This window comes from Phaenicophaeus curvirostris, chromosome Z, assembly GCF_032191515.1.
Source record: "Phaenicophaeus curvirostris isolate KB17595 chromosome Z, BPBGC_Pcur_1.0, whole genome shotgun sequence".
Taxonomy (NCBI): Eukaryota; Metazoa; Chordata; class Aves; order Cuculiformes; family Cuculidae; genus Phaenicophaeus; species Phaenicophaeus curvirostris.
Window position 1 is genome coordinate 36,439,066 of NC_091431.1, and position 17,176 is coordinate 36,456,241.

General features: G+C 35.1%; 1 protein-coding gene across 1 annotated transcript in view; it reads left to right on the forward strand.

Annotated features, from left to right (window-relative positions):
* PRUNE2 (prune homolog 2 with BCH domain) overlaps positions 1 to 17,176 on the forward strand; it is a 140,930-nt gene that overhangs the window by 47,234 nt on the left and 76,520 nt on the right. Inside the window, exon 6 of the mRNA XM_069880837.1 lies at positions 679 to 773. Within this exon, the coding sequence (XP_069736938.1) occupies positions 679 to 773 (95 nt within the window). The remainder of the gene's footprint in view (positions 1 to 678; positions 774 to 17,176) is intronic.

A 17,176-nucleotide genomic window follows, 5' to 3' on the forward strand; every position in this document is an offset into this window, starting at 1 on the left:
CCAATTAGATGAACTTAGTCACGTGGATTTTCAATACATTGTACTTAAACATATCAACGTGTCTGGTTGCAACATGAAGCAATTCCAATTTTACACTGATGATAACTCCTGTTTCTATGGTATATGAGCATCCACTTGGTTCATTCACTGTTTGATCTACATAAGAAAAGCCCATTGGTGTTGATATCAATATGTGAGGGAGGTCAGAAAGGTTGAATAACTTTGTGTTTACAGAATATTTTAAGGGCTTTGCTTCTGAATACTTTATAAATACCATAGTATTCCACATGTGCTTTTCAAGATATTACTTATTCTAGAAGAGTTTTGTATTAGTGATTTCATATTAGACCATAGAAACAATCTATCTATACATTCATCGTCAAGTGGAATTGGGTTAGCTTAAAAATGTTAGTGTTCATAAAACTTTATTGCAGGAGACTTAATTGTTATCGTTTTTCCTGCTTCACTCCCTTCCCATTAACTCGCTTCCTTGCTTAAAAATTCTCTCTAGAAACATTACACATGGAAATATTAATTTTTGTTGTAAGTTTCTTATGGGATGTCTTAAAATATAGAGAGCTCAACATTTCAATCTAAGCTGTGGTTTTAATTTATATTCTGCAACTGGTCATCTGTAGAGACTTGTATGTGTTGAAATTCCTTTCTCTTCTCAAATAGGAATAAATATTGAGGAGGATATGCTGAAGGATCTCAAGGAGATTTCAGATGGAGAAATCAAAGTAGCAGTTAGCACCGTGTACATTACACTGGAGGTAAGAGAATATCCAAACAATGTAGTTGGTAAGCAGCCCTATTGCATATGGAGATGGTTCTTTACCATAGATTTTGAGCAAATTATTTTCTAAAGATTATATATGAGCAGAACATGCAGTTTATAAAGCCACTCTAACATTCTATCAGCTTTTTGAGAGGAGAGAATATTCTTTTATGCTTTGTATAAACCGATCTTGAAACTGTGTCATGAAATGTGTCTACTGCCACATTGCCTAAATGAAAATGTTGGTAGAAACAACCTCCATGAGGCAGAAGTTCTTAAAATTTTGATCTCTCAAATCAAAACTGTAGATTTGACTTTATGAGTATCCCTGAGGCAGCCTGAAATTGGCTGCTTGGATTTTCTTTCTTGGCCAGTACCAAACATTTTGCAATTGCTTCGGGAAACTCTTGTGTAATACTTTTTGTATCATTATTGCAAGACAATTTGTGTTACGAATGTCAGTAGCTATTTACCTTGACCAGAAATAGATGTAACTATTACTGGCTTGTATGTAAAAATAATACTAAAAAATTATTCGTATTTAGATCACTGAACAAGTATGACATGGCATTATTACTTACAGAAGTTTGCATGCTGATATACTGATTAATAATAAAACTAACCTGAAGAAAGCCAAACCAACAAAGAGACACCTTTATATAGTATATATTTGCAATTTACAATCTTACTATTTGCCTGAAGGTCACCGATACAAAAGTATTTGACATGGAGAAGTTGCCACCTTCTACTTTTGCATTTTACTTCAATCAGACCTTTATTTTTCCTCAGATAGTACCAAAAATCATTCGAATAGTTCCTCCCTGTGTATATCCTATGAGATTTATTACAACATGTCTTGTGATGTATTTTACAAAAAATAATGGGATGGTATTTTTCTGGAAGTTGGAGGTATCTCTCTTCACTTCTCACTCAGGTTTTCAACTGTGAATAGTTCCTTCAGAAAAAGCTAATTTTTGAGGGGTGAAACAGGTTGGGTTTTTTTATAATTGTAGTGTTTATGAAGTGGCACTTTGTACTAGTAATACTCTTAATTTCACAACTGGGATGGAGATTCATTTTGTGTTTGATGCTTTATTGCCCTTTGTTAAAACATTTTCTGAACTCCCTGATTTATAGCTGTTGACCAGCACAAGACTTTCTTAACTTGCTCTTATTACAGACAGAAGTGACATAATCTGCATAGTGGTAAAGGAGATGGCTTGTAAAAACCTTCTGTGTAAGTTACTTCACCCACTCTCAGAAACACATAAACAAAACTGTCCAGACCTGTCTGTTCAGTTTAGAATTCTGTTATGAACCCAGAATATACAAACTTTAATGACTTCAGGATTTTCTAAGCAATACTTAAAGTGCTCTACAGAATGTTATGTGGTTAAGGGAACTTGAAGAACAGGCTTGGTTTTGCTGCAGGTGTTGAATCTTTAATCTTCTATAGGTTTGTTTATTTGGTTTCGCTCAATGTTCTATATAGGTTATACTGCTAAGAACAAAGATGATTTAACTATTATATGATTATCACATACCAAAATCATTCTAGGCTTTCCTTATTTCTGTTTCTATGGCAAATTTTACACATCTTATTGAAAACAGATTCTGAAAAAATTATCTGTTCTTGAGAGGGTGGATGCTCTTTTTAGCAAGGTCTTGACCTGGAGCTAAGTTCCTTTCTCTTCCCTACTGCTGATTTCCTATGTCAAATAAATAAATTGTTTTCTCAGTTTCTCCTCTGTAGGTGAGGATATTAATCTTTATTTCATAAATGTGCTGCAGATTTAAATTAATTGAGGCTTGTGTTAGATGTGTTGCTGTAAATCCTATTTTTATTAGCATGGATATGATTTCCTACTAAGTGTGGGAATGTTTTCCAAATTCTGTACTTTATAAGGAAGGAAATTATGGTAACTAATAAGTCATCAATTGTAAGTTAATACTCATAATTACTTATAGTATTATTGTATAGCAGTACTCAGACACGTAGGACGCATACAGGTACACTCCTGCTTGCCAGTTTCTCATGAAGAAAGGCATGAATATAAAAATATTAGTGCAATTGGTCTCCATGCTTTATTTGTGTGTACATACCGATACAAATCAACAGTGTGTGATTTACGTCAATTGTCTGTTGGCTTACTAGTTGTCAGCTGACTGATTTTTAAGTGTCCTGATAAAATCAGATCTTTTAGATATGGAAGGAGTGCTGTCATTAGTGATAAAGGCTGTGAAGGCATTTTGTGTGGATGCATTTATGTTTCTGTAAAAGTGTGTATGTAGCTTTGCATTTCTTGAGATAATTACCTTTGGATCTGAGCTTCCTCAATTTAGGTGTCATTAAAGCTGCGAGCTGAAATCAGACCTGTGCATCCAGTGAACTCACTGTCAGTAACATACCAGAGTGTATGTTACGTGGATTTCACCTGCACAGCACTATTTTTTCAGGAGAGTGACGAAAGAAAAATGATAATGCCCAGATCACAGTTATTTTTATTGCCTTTTCCAGAAAGTTTGGCAAGTCACAATAATGATTACTTAAAGGGTATTGTAACAAAATTCTGTGCATGTGTTACAGTTAATTTCTATTACATTATGTTATAACATAAGAGTGTATTTTGCTTGTTCTCTGCTGGAATTCTCTTGGAAATGAGAAATAGCTTCTCATTGTGACTTTCTGTGAAAGGAATTTATTTCCTGAGAAAGGAGTACCTCCTTTGTGAACTGAACTCTTGTTTTGTTAAGTCTAATGCACAGGAAGAACAGTCCAGTTTAAATGAGTGTGCAGTTAGTTGAAATGGCTCTTGATATTGTAGCTTAATAGCACGTGTATTGGACTAAGTCCTGAATCTTTGATTCATGAAGGTTTATTCTAACTGCTCACAGAACTTGCAATAATCTAGGAAGACAGAAAATAAAATTTCTACAGGGAGAAGTGGGGCAGTCAATGAAAAATAAGGTAAATACTCTGTGATTATCTGCTGTTGACTATTACAGACAAGGGAATACATGTGTTCTGAAGGCAGACCGATCTGTTGGGGTTCTTGTTCATGTTTCCAGCCATAGTGTCTGGACATAAAGACAGTTTCCAGGTTGTAGAGGTTTTATAACCATTTAGTATTGTAACGTTAGAGACACCTGTATGAGGGTGCCAACCAAGAGGTTTAGAGAAAACGTCAGCACGTCAGTGGAGACTGCTGTCAGCAGTTATTACCCCAAGAAGGAGATCTACAAGTGTTTATGCCAGCAGAGAGAGCTTGACTGCCCTTAGATAGCATCTGTTAGTCCAGGTGAATTGAGAATGGCAGCAAGAGAAAGTTCTGGCTCTTGCAGTAACTTCTCTCTTTGTGACTCTGTGTCTCAGAGAAACTCACAGTGGCTATTCCAGCAACTTTAACTTAGGAAATTTAGAAATGTTTGGGCACACCATCTGCTTCCAAAGGAATAAATAAATAGTCTAATCTCAGACACACTGTTTAATTTTCAGAGAGTTTTGTAGTAGGAGTATGACACGCAACTGATTTGGACAATTTAGCTTGTGTATTATGAAAAGTGATGCTTTTACTTCTTCTGTAAAGGAAATTGAAAACCTCTGTCTCAGTTAGAGCATGTCAAACAAGTGCTAGGTAGACTATTGCACACATTTAAGTGAGATTACAGCATCTTTGGATATTCAAAGTTTTGTTGTTTGTCTGCAGTGACTGGACCATAGTTATGTATTTAGGAACTTTTTTCTCGCAGTATAAATATACACATATTTTAAATGGCATCAGATTGGTCTGTGAATTTGTTTTTAATGCTAAAAAGGAAACAAGAAGAATACCCCAAGTAAACATGTTAATATTTAATCTTCCAGTAACGGAATTGGAAACAAAATTCTCAGCAACTTACAATAGCGTTACTGTTCAGACTTATTTTTCTGATGCCTGTTGTGAGAAGTTAGGATATGTAAAATAAATGATGTATGGAGCTGTAGGAATGCGACTTTTGCAGACTACCTTATGTGTAAGGAACATTAAACATAGGGTTCTCGTTTAGCAAATAAATAACCATTCATTTCAATGGCTGCATAGTCTGGACTTTTGTGCATATTTTTGCAAAGATGAGAAGAGGCCATTAGGGATTTAATATAAAATAAATCGCCAAGGGGTCTTCTTGTAGTCCTAGTCTTTCTGCCACATGGTGTGTCACTAATGTGCATAAATGGGCTTAAATGAATTTGTTATCTGTATTACATTTGCAGTATGTATATATTTATATATTATTTTTTAATTGTGTTTAAAAATAAAACATTAAATACATCATTTCTGAGAGTTGAAAACATACCATTTGTAAATAAATGAACCTTAATTAAGGTCTTAAAATGTCAGTGTGTGAGATCTGCCTGTAGTAAAATTTATAACATATGTAGTACACAAAGATTGAAAATACTTTCTTTTGCTTTTTTCAGAAGTATTAGGAGGGTTAGTCATCACGTTATAGGACTGAGTAATACAGCCAGACATGCATTAATCTAAATACTGTACTCATGTTTAAACATCAGACTGCCATGTTCTGGGGGACAGTAGCTCTTCTGTTGATGTCTCCAGTCAGCCGAAGTACCCTAGTAGTAATGAGTGCAATCCAAGTCGTGGAGATCTGAGGCAGACCTGCTGCGTTCTCTGTTGTAGTTAGTTACTTGTTCCTAAAGGTAAGAAAGGAAGCTGGTGGAGAAAAGCTTTGACTGTTTTACATGCTTCCTAATTAACTATGTGAAAACAAATTGCAGCAAAACCAACATTGATTACAGTGGTTACCAGGATTGCTTATAGTTTTAAAATCAAGACCACATCAATTCCAGAAGATGATGTGAGGGTGATATAAGCTAAAGTTCCCCAACTCTGTGAGGTGGTTCTGCATGAAATCGTGTAGGATGTCAGGCAAGGTTTTCATTATGGTCCCTTGTGATGTGATAAAAACACAGACCTGTGAAACTGGCTTAAACTTGCATATAGTAAACTCATAGTAAACCAGAAACATTAGAAATTTCTGCTTTCAATATGTCTAAGAATGCACGAGGTACACAATTGTATCAAGTCTGCAAAGTATGTACAACATCAGTTTATTTTGGTGCCTGAAGAAATTGGATAGACTTCATCTATCATAATTTGCATGACATATGGTCTAAATTTGGCCGATGCTATTGTTTATGATTTTACCTTTACTAGTTTTGTTCAGTTTTGGTTCAAAAGTAAAATAATTATTAAAGGAAAAAGCATAAACATTAGATTAATCTACTAACATTACAGTAAAAATATGCTTTTGTTTACAAGTACATTGTTCAAGAAAAGAAACTGTGTTTTCTTTTGCATCATTTATGAAATGTGTTTAAATTAAGCTAGCTTTTTATGAAATACAGCTGTATAATATACACCATCTTTTGGCTACATAAAATGCTGTCATATGCAGCATCATTATTGGACTGCATTCCTGACTTCTGCAAAGCTGATTAATTTATCATTTGTATACTCTTCTAGTTCTCGTCAGTAGCATTTCAGCTCAGCTGCTCATGGGGCATAGACATTGACAGCGGGAGGTGTTGTTTTGAGAAATATTTAGCATAAGAAGAGGTTTTTTTATATGAAATACAATACTTATTCTAGATTTCAGTGTAAAACCTAACTTGGACATTTAGTATTTCAAGGTCTAACTGTAATGCATGAGAATAAAGGAACTGATCATAGTTAGGGATAACAAAAATATGACTATTACAGAAAAGTTAAATTTTATTTCTACTGTTTAGTTTATATTGTTTCCTTGCTGTTGTGTGGGAAAAAACTTAATTAGAACATTAAGCTGTTGAACCAAGATCCAATATAATTCCAGCTCTAAGTAGAAGGAATTCTTTTGTGTTTGCTAATGTTAGTTTTGCATTACTACAGTAGACAGTACAGTAGTTCTGTCCAAAGGAAATGACAGCGAGATGCAGAGCATTTCCACGCACATGTCTGTCTTGGTAGACTGCTTTTGTATTTTCAGTTTGGCAATTAAGCCCTCTCCCCTCCCCTTTTAAAATCACGTAATATTTATTTGGAATAGTGATATTTTTATGCAGAAAACCAACAAAATATGTCTGCTGTGTCTTGAAATACTAATTTTGTTCTGTCTGTTTGCCGAAGTGTCTGCCTAAAACACCTTCTGAACTGTAATGTAAATGAGCGCTTAACACTTGTAAGCATTACAATAGCCTGTGTTTTTGGTGGATACCTTCTACTACCTATGAGAAGCTTAGTCCTGAATCTGTTGGTTATTATAAGATGTAGGAACATTTTGGAATTTTGAATTAGTCAGATCAAATGCTCTGTAAGATTTTTCAGGATTTACGTTCTCTGGTTAGGTTATGACAGGGAGGATTCTTTTTTGATTCCATGTAAATGGGTATACTTTCAGGCTTATTTGAAGTCAAGTGCTTTGTCTGACTGAAAACTTCAGAGTTTATTTGCTTTTATGTAAATTTTGCAATAATATATTTCATTTATAATATAGAGATCAAAAAATGCAAAATTATTCAAGTTGAAAATCCTCAGCCCATATTTGAATACTCAGGTTCAGAGTAGCTATGAACACCAGCTGCAGCTCTACTAAAGAATGCAATTTTTTCTTTCCTCTTTCTTGGAAACACATGAAGTTTTTCTCAGAAAGATCACTGCTTCTGTATTCAGAATTATTTCACGGCTTCCATGCCTTTCTAACAAAATGAAGTTTTCATTATAAAGCCGCTCCTTGCATCTTATTCGCCAAAAACTAGAATTTCTTCCCAAGTCCCAAGCTAGATTACTTGTGTAAATTTTATTTTTTCTACTGAAGTGAATACAGGTTAAATCTAAGACCTTGGAAAAAACAGTATTCAGAACTGCTGTGTATATTGCAAATATTGCAACAACTTAGTTTTTGGTAATTTTTTCATTTTCTGTGTAGACTTGATAAATAAAGTATTAAATGAAAATTCCTTCAAGATAATTTTGCACTGTTTTGGTAATAGAAACTTGTATTATTTTTCTCCATGAGAATTTCTATGTATGAATCTATAATTTTATTCCTGAAATTGCCCCATTTCTGAAATAGTTATAATACCTGTAACTCAAATTCCTAAGTACAGATTGAATTTATTGATAATGATAAAAAAGTAAGAGGCATTTGAGATCTTAGATAGGTTTGTAGCATTTCTTTTTTCCTGTCTGCTTTTTGTTTTAATTACTTTATCTGAAGAATAAATCTCAGTAATTTGAGTTTCATTTGTGATTTCTAGTAAATAACAAAATCACGCTTTGAGTGAAAACTTAGCAATGGAAAAAATTTCCTTTATCATGTTAGCACAATTCTTGTAGTTTTATACAAAGCCACAAAGTTCTCTTTGCTGTTTAGGTAAAAATGGTAGAACAGCATATTTTCTTCCTCTGTGATCATGTAGCTCTCAATGCTTCAGAATTTCTTATGCGTATTGGATGGCTGTCTTCCAGGATACTTACAGTCCCCTTTCTTTCTGAAAACAAGATAAACACAGCATTTAAGCTGATATAAAATGGGAAGAAATTTTTTAGGCCACTAAGTTTATGCCAGATGAAAACTATGGCTGCAAATTATTTTATCTTCCCCAAATAAGAAAAATCACAGTATTTGCATTGTGGAGATGGGGAATGCTAGACAGATATACAACATTTTCACACTTGGGAGAATATTATTGTCAGTTCTGTAAGAACGAAATCATGAATCTGAATACGAGTTGACTGGTTCTTTGACTCAGGTCAAACAGGTTTATAGAGTTAGTAGTAAAATCAAAGACAGAACCTGGCAGAATTATCTGTCTTCGTTGCCAGATGTCTTTTTCTTCTTCTTTTGTATGAACAACAAATCCAGTAGAAGAAATTCTCTTCTACCTTTGCCAACAAAAGCTATTAGTTGGTATTTATTTGCTGCCAATTCTAGTTCTTTTACAGGACAAATCTCACTACTAGTTATTTTATAACCTGACTGCATTTCAGCATTTGTGTCTTGCTGTTGTTCTTGCCTTTTTCTTAGTCAAATTTCCAATGAATTTTCATAACAGATGACTTTCCCTCTCTCCTTCCTACCCCAGGGGAAAAAAAAAAAAAAAAAAGATGTAGACGTACAGAAGTAAAAAGATAAGAGTTAACAGGAGTCCACAGGGAATCTTCTTGTAGGCCGACCCTTTTTTCCCTCTTCTATAATGTGGTTTTGATTTTTTAGGTTCCATGGATGCCAGCTATTTGTAGATGCTGGTTTGTTGTCTAAGCATTTATCACAGACCAGAATGGAAAATGGAATAGATTTGTTTTGTATCTGAAGTGACAACCACTGAGTCAAATCTTCATGTAGTAGAACACCGAGGAATTACATTGTCCAGGGACTGCTTTAGCTGCAGAAGGATTTGGGGATAAATTTGAATAAATGGCACATGTACAACCAAGAACTCCTGTATTTGTGTTTTTAAACAAAAAATCTTAACTGAGCACTGAGTTAAGCACTGGGTTTTTTGTCAGACTTCATCATATACTGAATCATATTCTCCTGAAAATTTATTGTTTTGGTCTAAAAGGTTTTTTATCCCTCATTCTCTATATAAATAGCATTAGCAGGATTATTTCTCAGCATTTGCTGTTAAACAAGACTTTCCAAATAAAAAGACTGGAGATAATTCAGAAACAAAAATTATTTTCGTTTCACGTCTTTCAGTTGAGTATTAGCCATATGGGTTGCTCAGCATCATACTCTCAGCAGGCCTAATTTATGGTAAACACATAGTGAGTGAACAGAAAAAAAAAGGCAAGGAAATTATTAATATTCTCCTCCCACCTCATTTTTTTAAAACTGAACTAAACATACTCAGGTCCAACCATATATAGTTTTGGCATTTAGCTGAGTATGTATGCATGTATTTGCCATTCTGCTGGGAGTTTGTGAAGACTGAAATGCCGTGCGTTTCTTGTCATGAGACTGATTTGCTGGAGCTTGCATGGCAGTGTGTAAATTATACCTTCCCTGCTCTGATCTGGCATGCTGCCAGGCCCCCCCCCGGGCTGTGCTCTCCCCATCAAGGGCAGTTGGTGAAAACTGTAGCTCTTGCTGTGGCGTGGGGCGCTTTAGCTTCTTCCTGGGCCTCCACAGGAGGATCACGAACTGAGTGAATGTTTTGGTGCTCTGGTCCAGTGCTAGGATTTGGAACAGGCAGGGAAAGAGATACAAAATAAATAACAGCATGTGTTTTTCTCATGACGCACAACCATGGAAATCTGCCACATCAATATTTTGAAAACCTCCCATCTTCCATGAGTTTTTGGGCTTTCTCTTATGTTGCATATGCTTGCTTTCTTTCTGTGGGTAACTTTCTCCCTCTAGCGACTTCACTGCCATCCTTTGAAGACTCTTTAAAACTTGATCAACCCCATTCCTTAGCATACTTGTGGAGAAAATTACTGGAGAGCAGCACAGAGAACTAAGCGTGTATCAGGAACCCAAGTAAGCACTCTTTCATCAGTGCTTCTAGATCAGAAAATTCTTTTTTTTTTTGCCAGGGTCTGCATTGCTTTATAAAAAACAAACAAAACAACCTGGCTTACAATTAGAAATAGGCATATCTGGGCAAAAGAAGCTCCATGTAAACGGATGTGTTGTTCTGAAAGTAGAAATTGCTGCCTTTGCACATTTGATATTGTAATTGCCAACAGGAAATAGCTACAAAATAAAATGCATTAAAAGTGCTGAGTTTTGAGTCCCTCCCTCTACCTTATGGATATTTAATAGACTTTGAAAATGCACATACTTTCATTTTAGTCTGGATACTTTCTGTTCCAGCAAGAAATTTGCACATTCCCATTCAGATCTGAGGTTTTAGCCAAATAATTGATATCTGTGCATGGTTCAGGTTTAGCCAACACTGCAATAGTCCTGCATTGAACAATCATGATATAATATCCTTTAGATAACATCCTTCCTAAGTGTTCAAGAGGAAGTACTTAATTTACAACACCTGCAGGTACTTAGTTCAAATAAATACAAAACTCTTTCTGTGGATCCTGGTATAAATTTGTTTCAGTGTGATCTCCACAGGTTGGCAGTAAGATCCACAGGTTGCATATTTACCTAAATACTAGTATATAAGTATTTGCAGTTGTGTTAAATTTCCCCTTGTTCAGTCTTTTGAACAAGGGCTAATTGGAGTGGCCAGTTTTGTTGCAATGCTTATTATCGGGCATTTTATAGTTCTCTAGTGTGCTGCATCTTGATCTCCATAAACTTATCTGGAAATACTTGTAGATTAATAAATAGCAAATACGGGTTGTTTTATCACCTAGTATGAATTCTTCCTTCATGTATATCGTTAGTTTAATTCTTTATAGTATTCCTGTCAATTACGCTTACCAGGTCCACTAAGGTAATAGAATTGATTTTGTAGTATAAACAAATATTTACTCAGAAGTCAGACCTCAGCCTCAGTTCCTGTGGTCTTCTAGTACTACCATTGTAGCAGTGAAATCCAAAGTGAGATTTTCAAAATACCTGGGTAGACAGAACCATGAAAGTAGTAATTTTACTAATTCACATGATGCATTTAAATTTCTGTGAATAACAGCCAGCTGAAGTCAGGTGCTACTGGTGACTGTTTTGGACTCTGTGGATTTTATGCTACTACCATTTTAGAAAAATCTTAATTTATAGTGACTTCTGTCGACTGGAAGTCGTGGGGAGGCTAAGGTAAATTGCATGATGAGGGATCCTTTGTGTACTGCACACTCAGTCATTTTGAACTCACATTGTGAACACATTTAAAATAACACTGAATGTGGCTATTTGGCTGGTTTTGATCTGTTATTAAAGACTCAAAAAACCAAACATATTTTCAAATGGCATTGTGCATGGTCAGTGATGTGTCTGTGCTTGATGTCGCTATTCTTCACAAAATGTAATAACAATGTTAACAGGTAACATAAAACCAAAGTATGTCTCCACAGAAGCAGCTGGAAATGGATAACCACAATATGCTTAAATCTTAGGAACACATAGTTTGACATATACTGCTAGAAGATGCTCATATTTAGGAAATCTTTTAAGCGAAAGGCTTGGACTGAGTCTCAGTTGCTGTGCATGAAGGAATATTTATTTCCCAGTTGTAATATGGAATTAATTTTTTTAACTTTTTATACATATTTAATGGATTGAAACACTTTGAAGAAAAAAACCATGTGCATTTCTGGTCCTAATCTATTTGAAAGGGATTTTCCTGATTCCAGCCTTTTCTCATGCTTTATGTATAAGTACATCAGAAAGTTATGTCCTGTCCAAGTTAGCAGGGAGCAGAAAGAGTCCTTCTCTGTGACATCCAGGAGTATGACCAGCTGAGCAATAACAAATGGATATTTACTGGGTGGATACTGCAGGTGATATCAAACGTGGTTGTCTGCAGCTTGGCAAGAGGGTCATGCTAACAGCAGTATGTGCTAATGCGTAATTTTGTAGTTGCAAGTAGTAAGAGAGTGGCATATGAATCTTGTAAGATATGCTGGGTATTTCTGCCTGCAACACTTTTATAGTCTAAAGTTTTTACAAAATCACAGAATCACTAGGTTGGAAAAGACCCACTGGATCATCTAGTCCAAAGTATGGTTCTTAAAAGATAGTGTTCTGTGCATAGGGTCAGGTGACATTTCTGCAGCAGAAGTGCATGGTGGAAGCAACTGAAACAAAGAAGTTATCAGGGATTAAATGTCTGATCTGAAAGGACTTTCCAAGAGTTAGAGAAGAGGTACATATGATGCAGAAAAGAAGAGTGAGCAACTATAGCAGAGAACATGAAGGCATAAACCAGTATGAGGTGTAATATAAACCAGTCTGAAGCTTCACCAGCTTATGGGTTTCAAGGCTATGCAATAGGATTGTTCTTAGGCTACTAATTTGTGGCACTGCATGCCACATAAAGTTGTGCCATACGTTTATGTGTGTGCGTATGTATAAGTGCACCCCATATAAGTGAGGAACACGTGACCTGTGAGAAATATGAGGTGTCTACCTGCTGTGTAACATGAAATCTTTGCTATGTGGAAAATTAATTAGACTAGCTGTATTTTGTCCTTAAGTACTCCTTTTCTTTACTCTACTGCAATTTTGTGCTTATTTCTGTCTCTGATAGTGCATCTAGATTTCTTACTCAGATCCTGAGAAATAAGTTTCTAACTTTATGAAATTCAGACTTGTTCTAAGAAAGCACCTTGCCAAAGTTTCATATTTCAAAGACACCAAGAGACGTTAGAGTCTCTACGATCATAACTGTTACTAACTAGAGTGTTGTTTCTTTTTCAATTTTTACCATGTGCAAGCAGTAAAACTGACTCAGCTACACTCAGTAGTAAAACCCACTTCCAGAACAGCTTATTCTGCATATGATTTGGCTTAAACTTTGCTATTGACAATGCAGATTTCAGAGCTAGAGGAAGTATTTGTGGTGAAAGTCAACTGAAAGAAAGAGTCTTTCAGGTGCAGAGTGAATTATCATTGTCTGTAGGATGTTCTAGAGGTAATTGTAAACAGATGAATAGTGATGCTGTTATGCCAGAGACACAGCCTAAGACAGCATCTTGGATGGTAGCCTACAGTAAAGTATTTTCCTATTTGGGCAAAGCAGAATGAAGATCAATATGATATATGTAAATAACTACATAATTCCACAGATCAAAGAAAACGGGAGACAAAAATCTGATAGAGATATAGGAGATATCTCATATTAGGTCTTAGTTAATAGTGTTCCATAATCACAGATAGTAAAGTTGAAGCTCTTCATAAAAGTGTAAGTGATTTAGTTAGAATGGGCAAATGCAGATTATAACAGAAAAGAGCTCATTTTGGGTCAGAGGGAAAAATTGCATTAGTTTTGCAGTATCTGTATAATGTTGATTTTCTTGGTAGTTTTAAAGATAGCCCACTGGTAAAGCTTTCAAAAAAAGGATCTCCTGACCTCATGAAAAAGTTAGTTATTTGGAATATTAAATGCAATTATATTGACATATGGTGTTAATGTGATAAAGCGTAAGGGTTAAAGGTTGAAGGAACCATGGCTTGGCAATTAGCAATGTAAATGAAACATTCATTATCCAGCATGCTGAGAAGTTGATGAACTGTACAATAAATCTGAGCCCAAGTCACTACTGAGATAACTCATTTCAGACATAACGGTATTTATTAGGATCCTGGACATTGTTTTGCATTCACTGATGAGATATCTTGCTTTATAGAAGTATTTTATCCATTAATTTATGTGAAATAAGTCAATGAAAAAAAAATTTGTAAGGCCCTAAGAAACTCTCCAAATAATATAAATAAACAAGGGAGAAGCATGAAAGATATTGAAACTCATCCTATCTGAAAAGATGTTTCGTTAGATGTATTGGTATCTCTTCAGTGTATTGATATTGGTGTTTCTCCAATGTAAATTGTCTCCAGTAACATATATTAACACACTCAAATCCATTTTAACACACTCGAATCCATTTTTTATCTTACAAGTTACAATTGAAATCAGAATCTGATCTAGTAACTGGGAGTCAATTATTCAATGTTGTAAGTTCCATTTATACATAGAAGAGGGTATCTTTTGGTGAGAACTTGTTTGAGAAACAATGCAGAATGTGTTTTCTCAGTATTTATAAGTTCCATGAAGTTTAGGACAGAGTGCTATAGGGCATTGTTACAGTTAACTGTTCTTATATCTCTCTGAGAACGATGCTCAGTTCCAGTAAAACCATGGCTGAATTTATTACCTTGATGATAGCAGTGGCAAATCAGACAGTTCTATAAAGAGCTTAGGAGGAGTTTCTAATAATAAAATAAGTACTGCTTTCTTTTTTCAATAAAAATAACAGAGAATTTAACAGAAACCAAGACGCACAACTACGTCCTAGCTTTCTTTTCAGTGAGACAAAAGAATTTTACATTCAGGTTGTTGGTGGAAACAGAGTATATGTCGAGTTTGTGTTAAAAAGTGTTCAAGATATTTGTTACTTTTAAAGGCTAACAATTTATCGTGGCCATAGCAAAAGTTACGTTATACTTTCTGCTCTAGCTTTGTATTCATTTGGCATTGTTAGGAATTTCATAGAAGCATAGAATAGTTAGGGTTGGAAGGGACCTTAAAGGTCATCTAGTTACAACCCTCCTGCCATGGGCCCGGACTTCCCACTAGATCAGGTGACCCAAGGCCCCATCCAACCTGGCCTTGAACATGTCCAGGGATGGGGCATCCACATCTTCCCTGGGCAACCTGTTCCAGTGCCTCACCACTGTCATGGTAAAGAAATTCTTCCTAATGTCTAATCTAAACCTGCCCTTCTTTAGTTTATGCATGTTCCCCCTTGTCCTATTATTACAAGTCTTTGTGAATAGTCCCTCTCATAAAAGCTTGTGATTATTTTGCATTACACTTTATTTTACATGGATCTCCCACTGTGGAATAGACAAATTTCTTACTGCTGAGGCAAAACATTTGAGTAGATATGTATTAATGACATATAAACAACATCTTATGTAGTTTTCATGTTAGTGCTGCGAAATTTTATTCCTACAGATTATTATGAATCCCGAAAGATCACATAACGATTTATGATTTGTGCCAAAAAAAATTAATACTCCCTTAATCTCCTCCTCTATGAGTATCTGATGCAAGTAATTCTCACTTCACTCATCAGTGTCAGCAAGAAGCGCAGTATTTTTTCAGTAGTACAAGGAAATGTAATGCACTGTTCAGAGAAAGAGTTTAGTAACGTATGTTCTATATCGAAGAGACAGCATTCCTATATATATGTAATACTGAGTATTCGCATGCTATTCTGTACTATACTGAAAGTACAAGGAACACTCAAGCAAAACTCTGAAGAGCATATGCTCCTCCCACCTGCCCTTAATTTATTGTACAGAAGACTATTCAGAGAGTAAACTTACTAGTGTACAACTAGGAGTGCTGAAAATGACTTTCGAGTAGGCATCTGTCAAAAAGTTTGTGCCTTCTAAACGTCTAGGAATAATTGAGATGACCAAGTATTAAATACATCCCCTGAATAGGTTGCAAACTGGCTTTAATTGCAGGAACTACTTGTATTCTGCTGTGGTTGTGTCAGAGCATGGCCGTACTTTGAAACCTAAATTGTGGGAGCTTAACAGGTGAAGCATGTCAGACAGGATACTTACTATGAAGACAGATGCAAGTGCTGTAGTAAACACAGCTCTGCCAGAACTGAGAATGTAGCTTAAGTTATTATGAAATTGTGAGGAAAACACTGTGAAGAAAATATTCAGTAACTTATAAGTTGTATTTATATACAGAATTTCTTATTTAACTTTGAATTTCTCTGGAGGTATACTTAATTTTTACTTTTGTGGCTATTGCTTTGCTTTCCTCTAACAGTGGTATCAGTTTGGAGAGTCTGAGGCATTAAATTGTAAGTCAATAGTAGTTCATCATTTATCCAAACTTTTTAAAGTAAAAATGACCACAAATAAGTTAATTTATTCTGTTGCTTATATTTCCTTTTACACTGCTTCACCTTAACATCTCTGATCTAAACAAACTTGCTGACACACACCTTATTTGTACAATTTGGATGAATTGTTCTTCTGAATTATAATATTTGTAGTGTCTTGATTTCATTACTAGATATTGATTGGCTGTATTGGATCAACTGGAACATTCATGCCTGAATGATAGTGTATCTAGAATATGTGTGCTTATATGCTTAGAAATATATTATATTGACAATGTATGTATGTACACAATGTTAAAATATGAAACATTCAGTGTATATATAGAGAGAGTATATGTAAAACACTCAGTACACATACAGTACATACACATTAGATTTGTTTAAACATGTTTGTTGGCACAGGCAGCTCTTAACAGTAAACAGAAATTTATACCTCAAGTCTGAGTGTTGCTTTTACTAATTTTTACATGTTTTCTTTAAATGCTAGCCTTTCAGTTCCCTCCTGTTCTTTGAAAAGCTACTAGAGTTTTAAAAGAAAGCTTCATGAAGAAGATTGGCCATCTTTCATCTCCCATCACAGCCACCTTATAGATTTCTTAAGCTTTCCTTACCATATTCTTAGCTAAGCTTGAAATTTCCTTTGGCCAAAGATGGAAAATCTATCAATCATTATGGTATCATGACAACCCAAGAAATGTAAGCCAGAAGACTCTGTGCTCTTTCCTAACCTTCTAATATAGAGATCACTTACCATGATATCTCAGAATATGTCTACTTTATTGTAAAGTCCTTTAACAAACCGTCTGGAAAGATCATAGATGAGATGAAGGAAAAATGAGGCACAGGGAAATGTTTTGCGTACAAA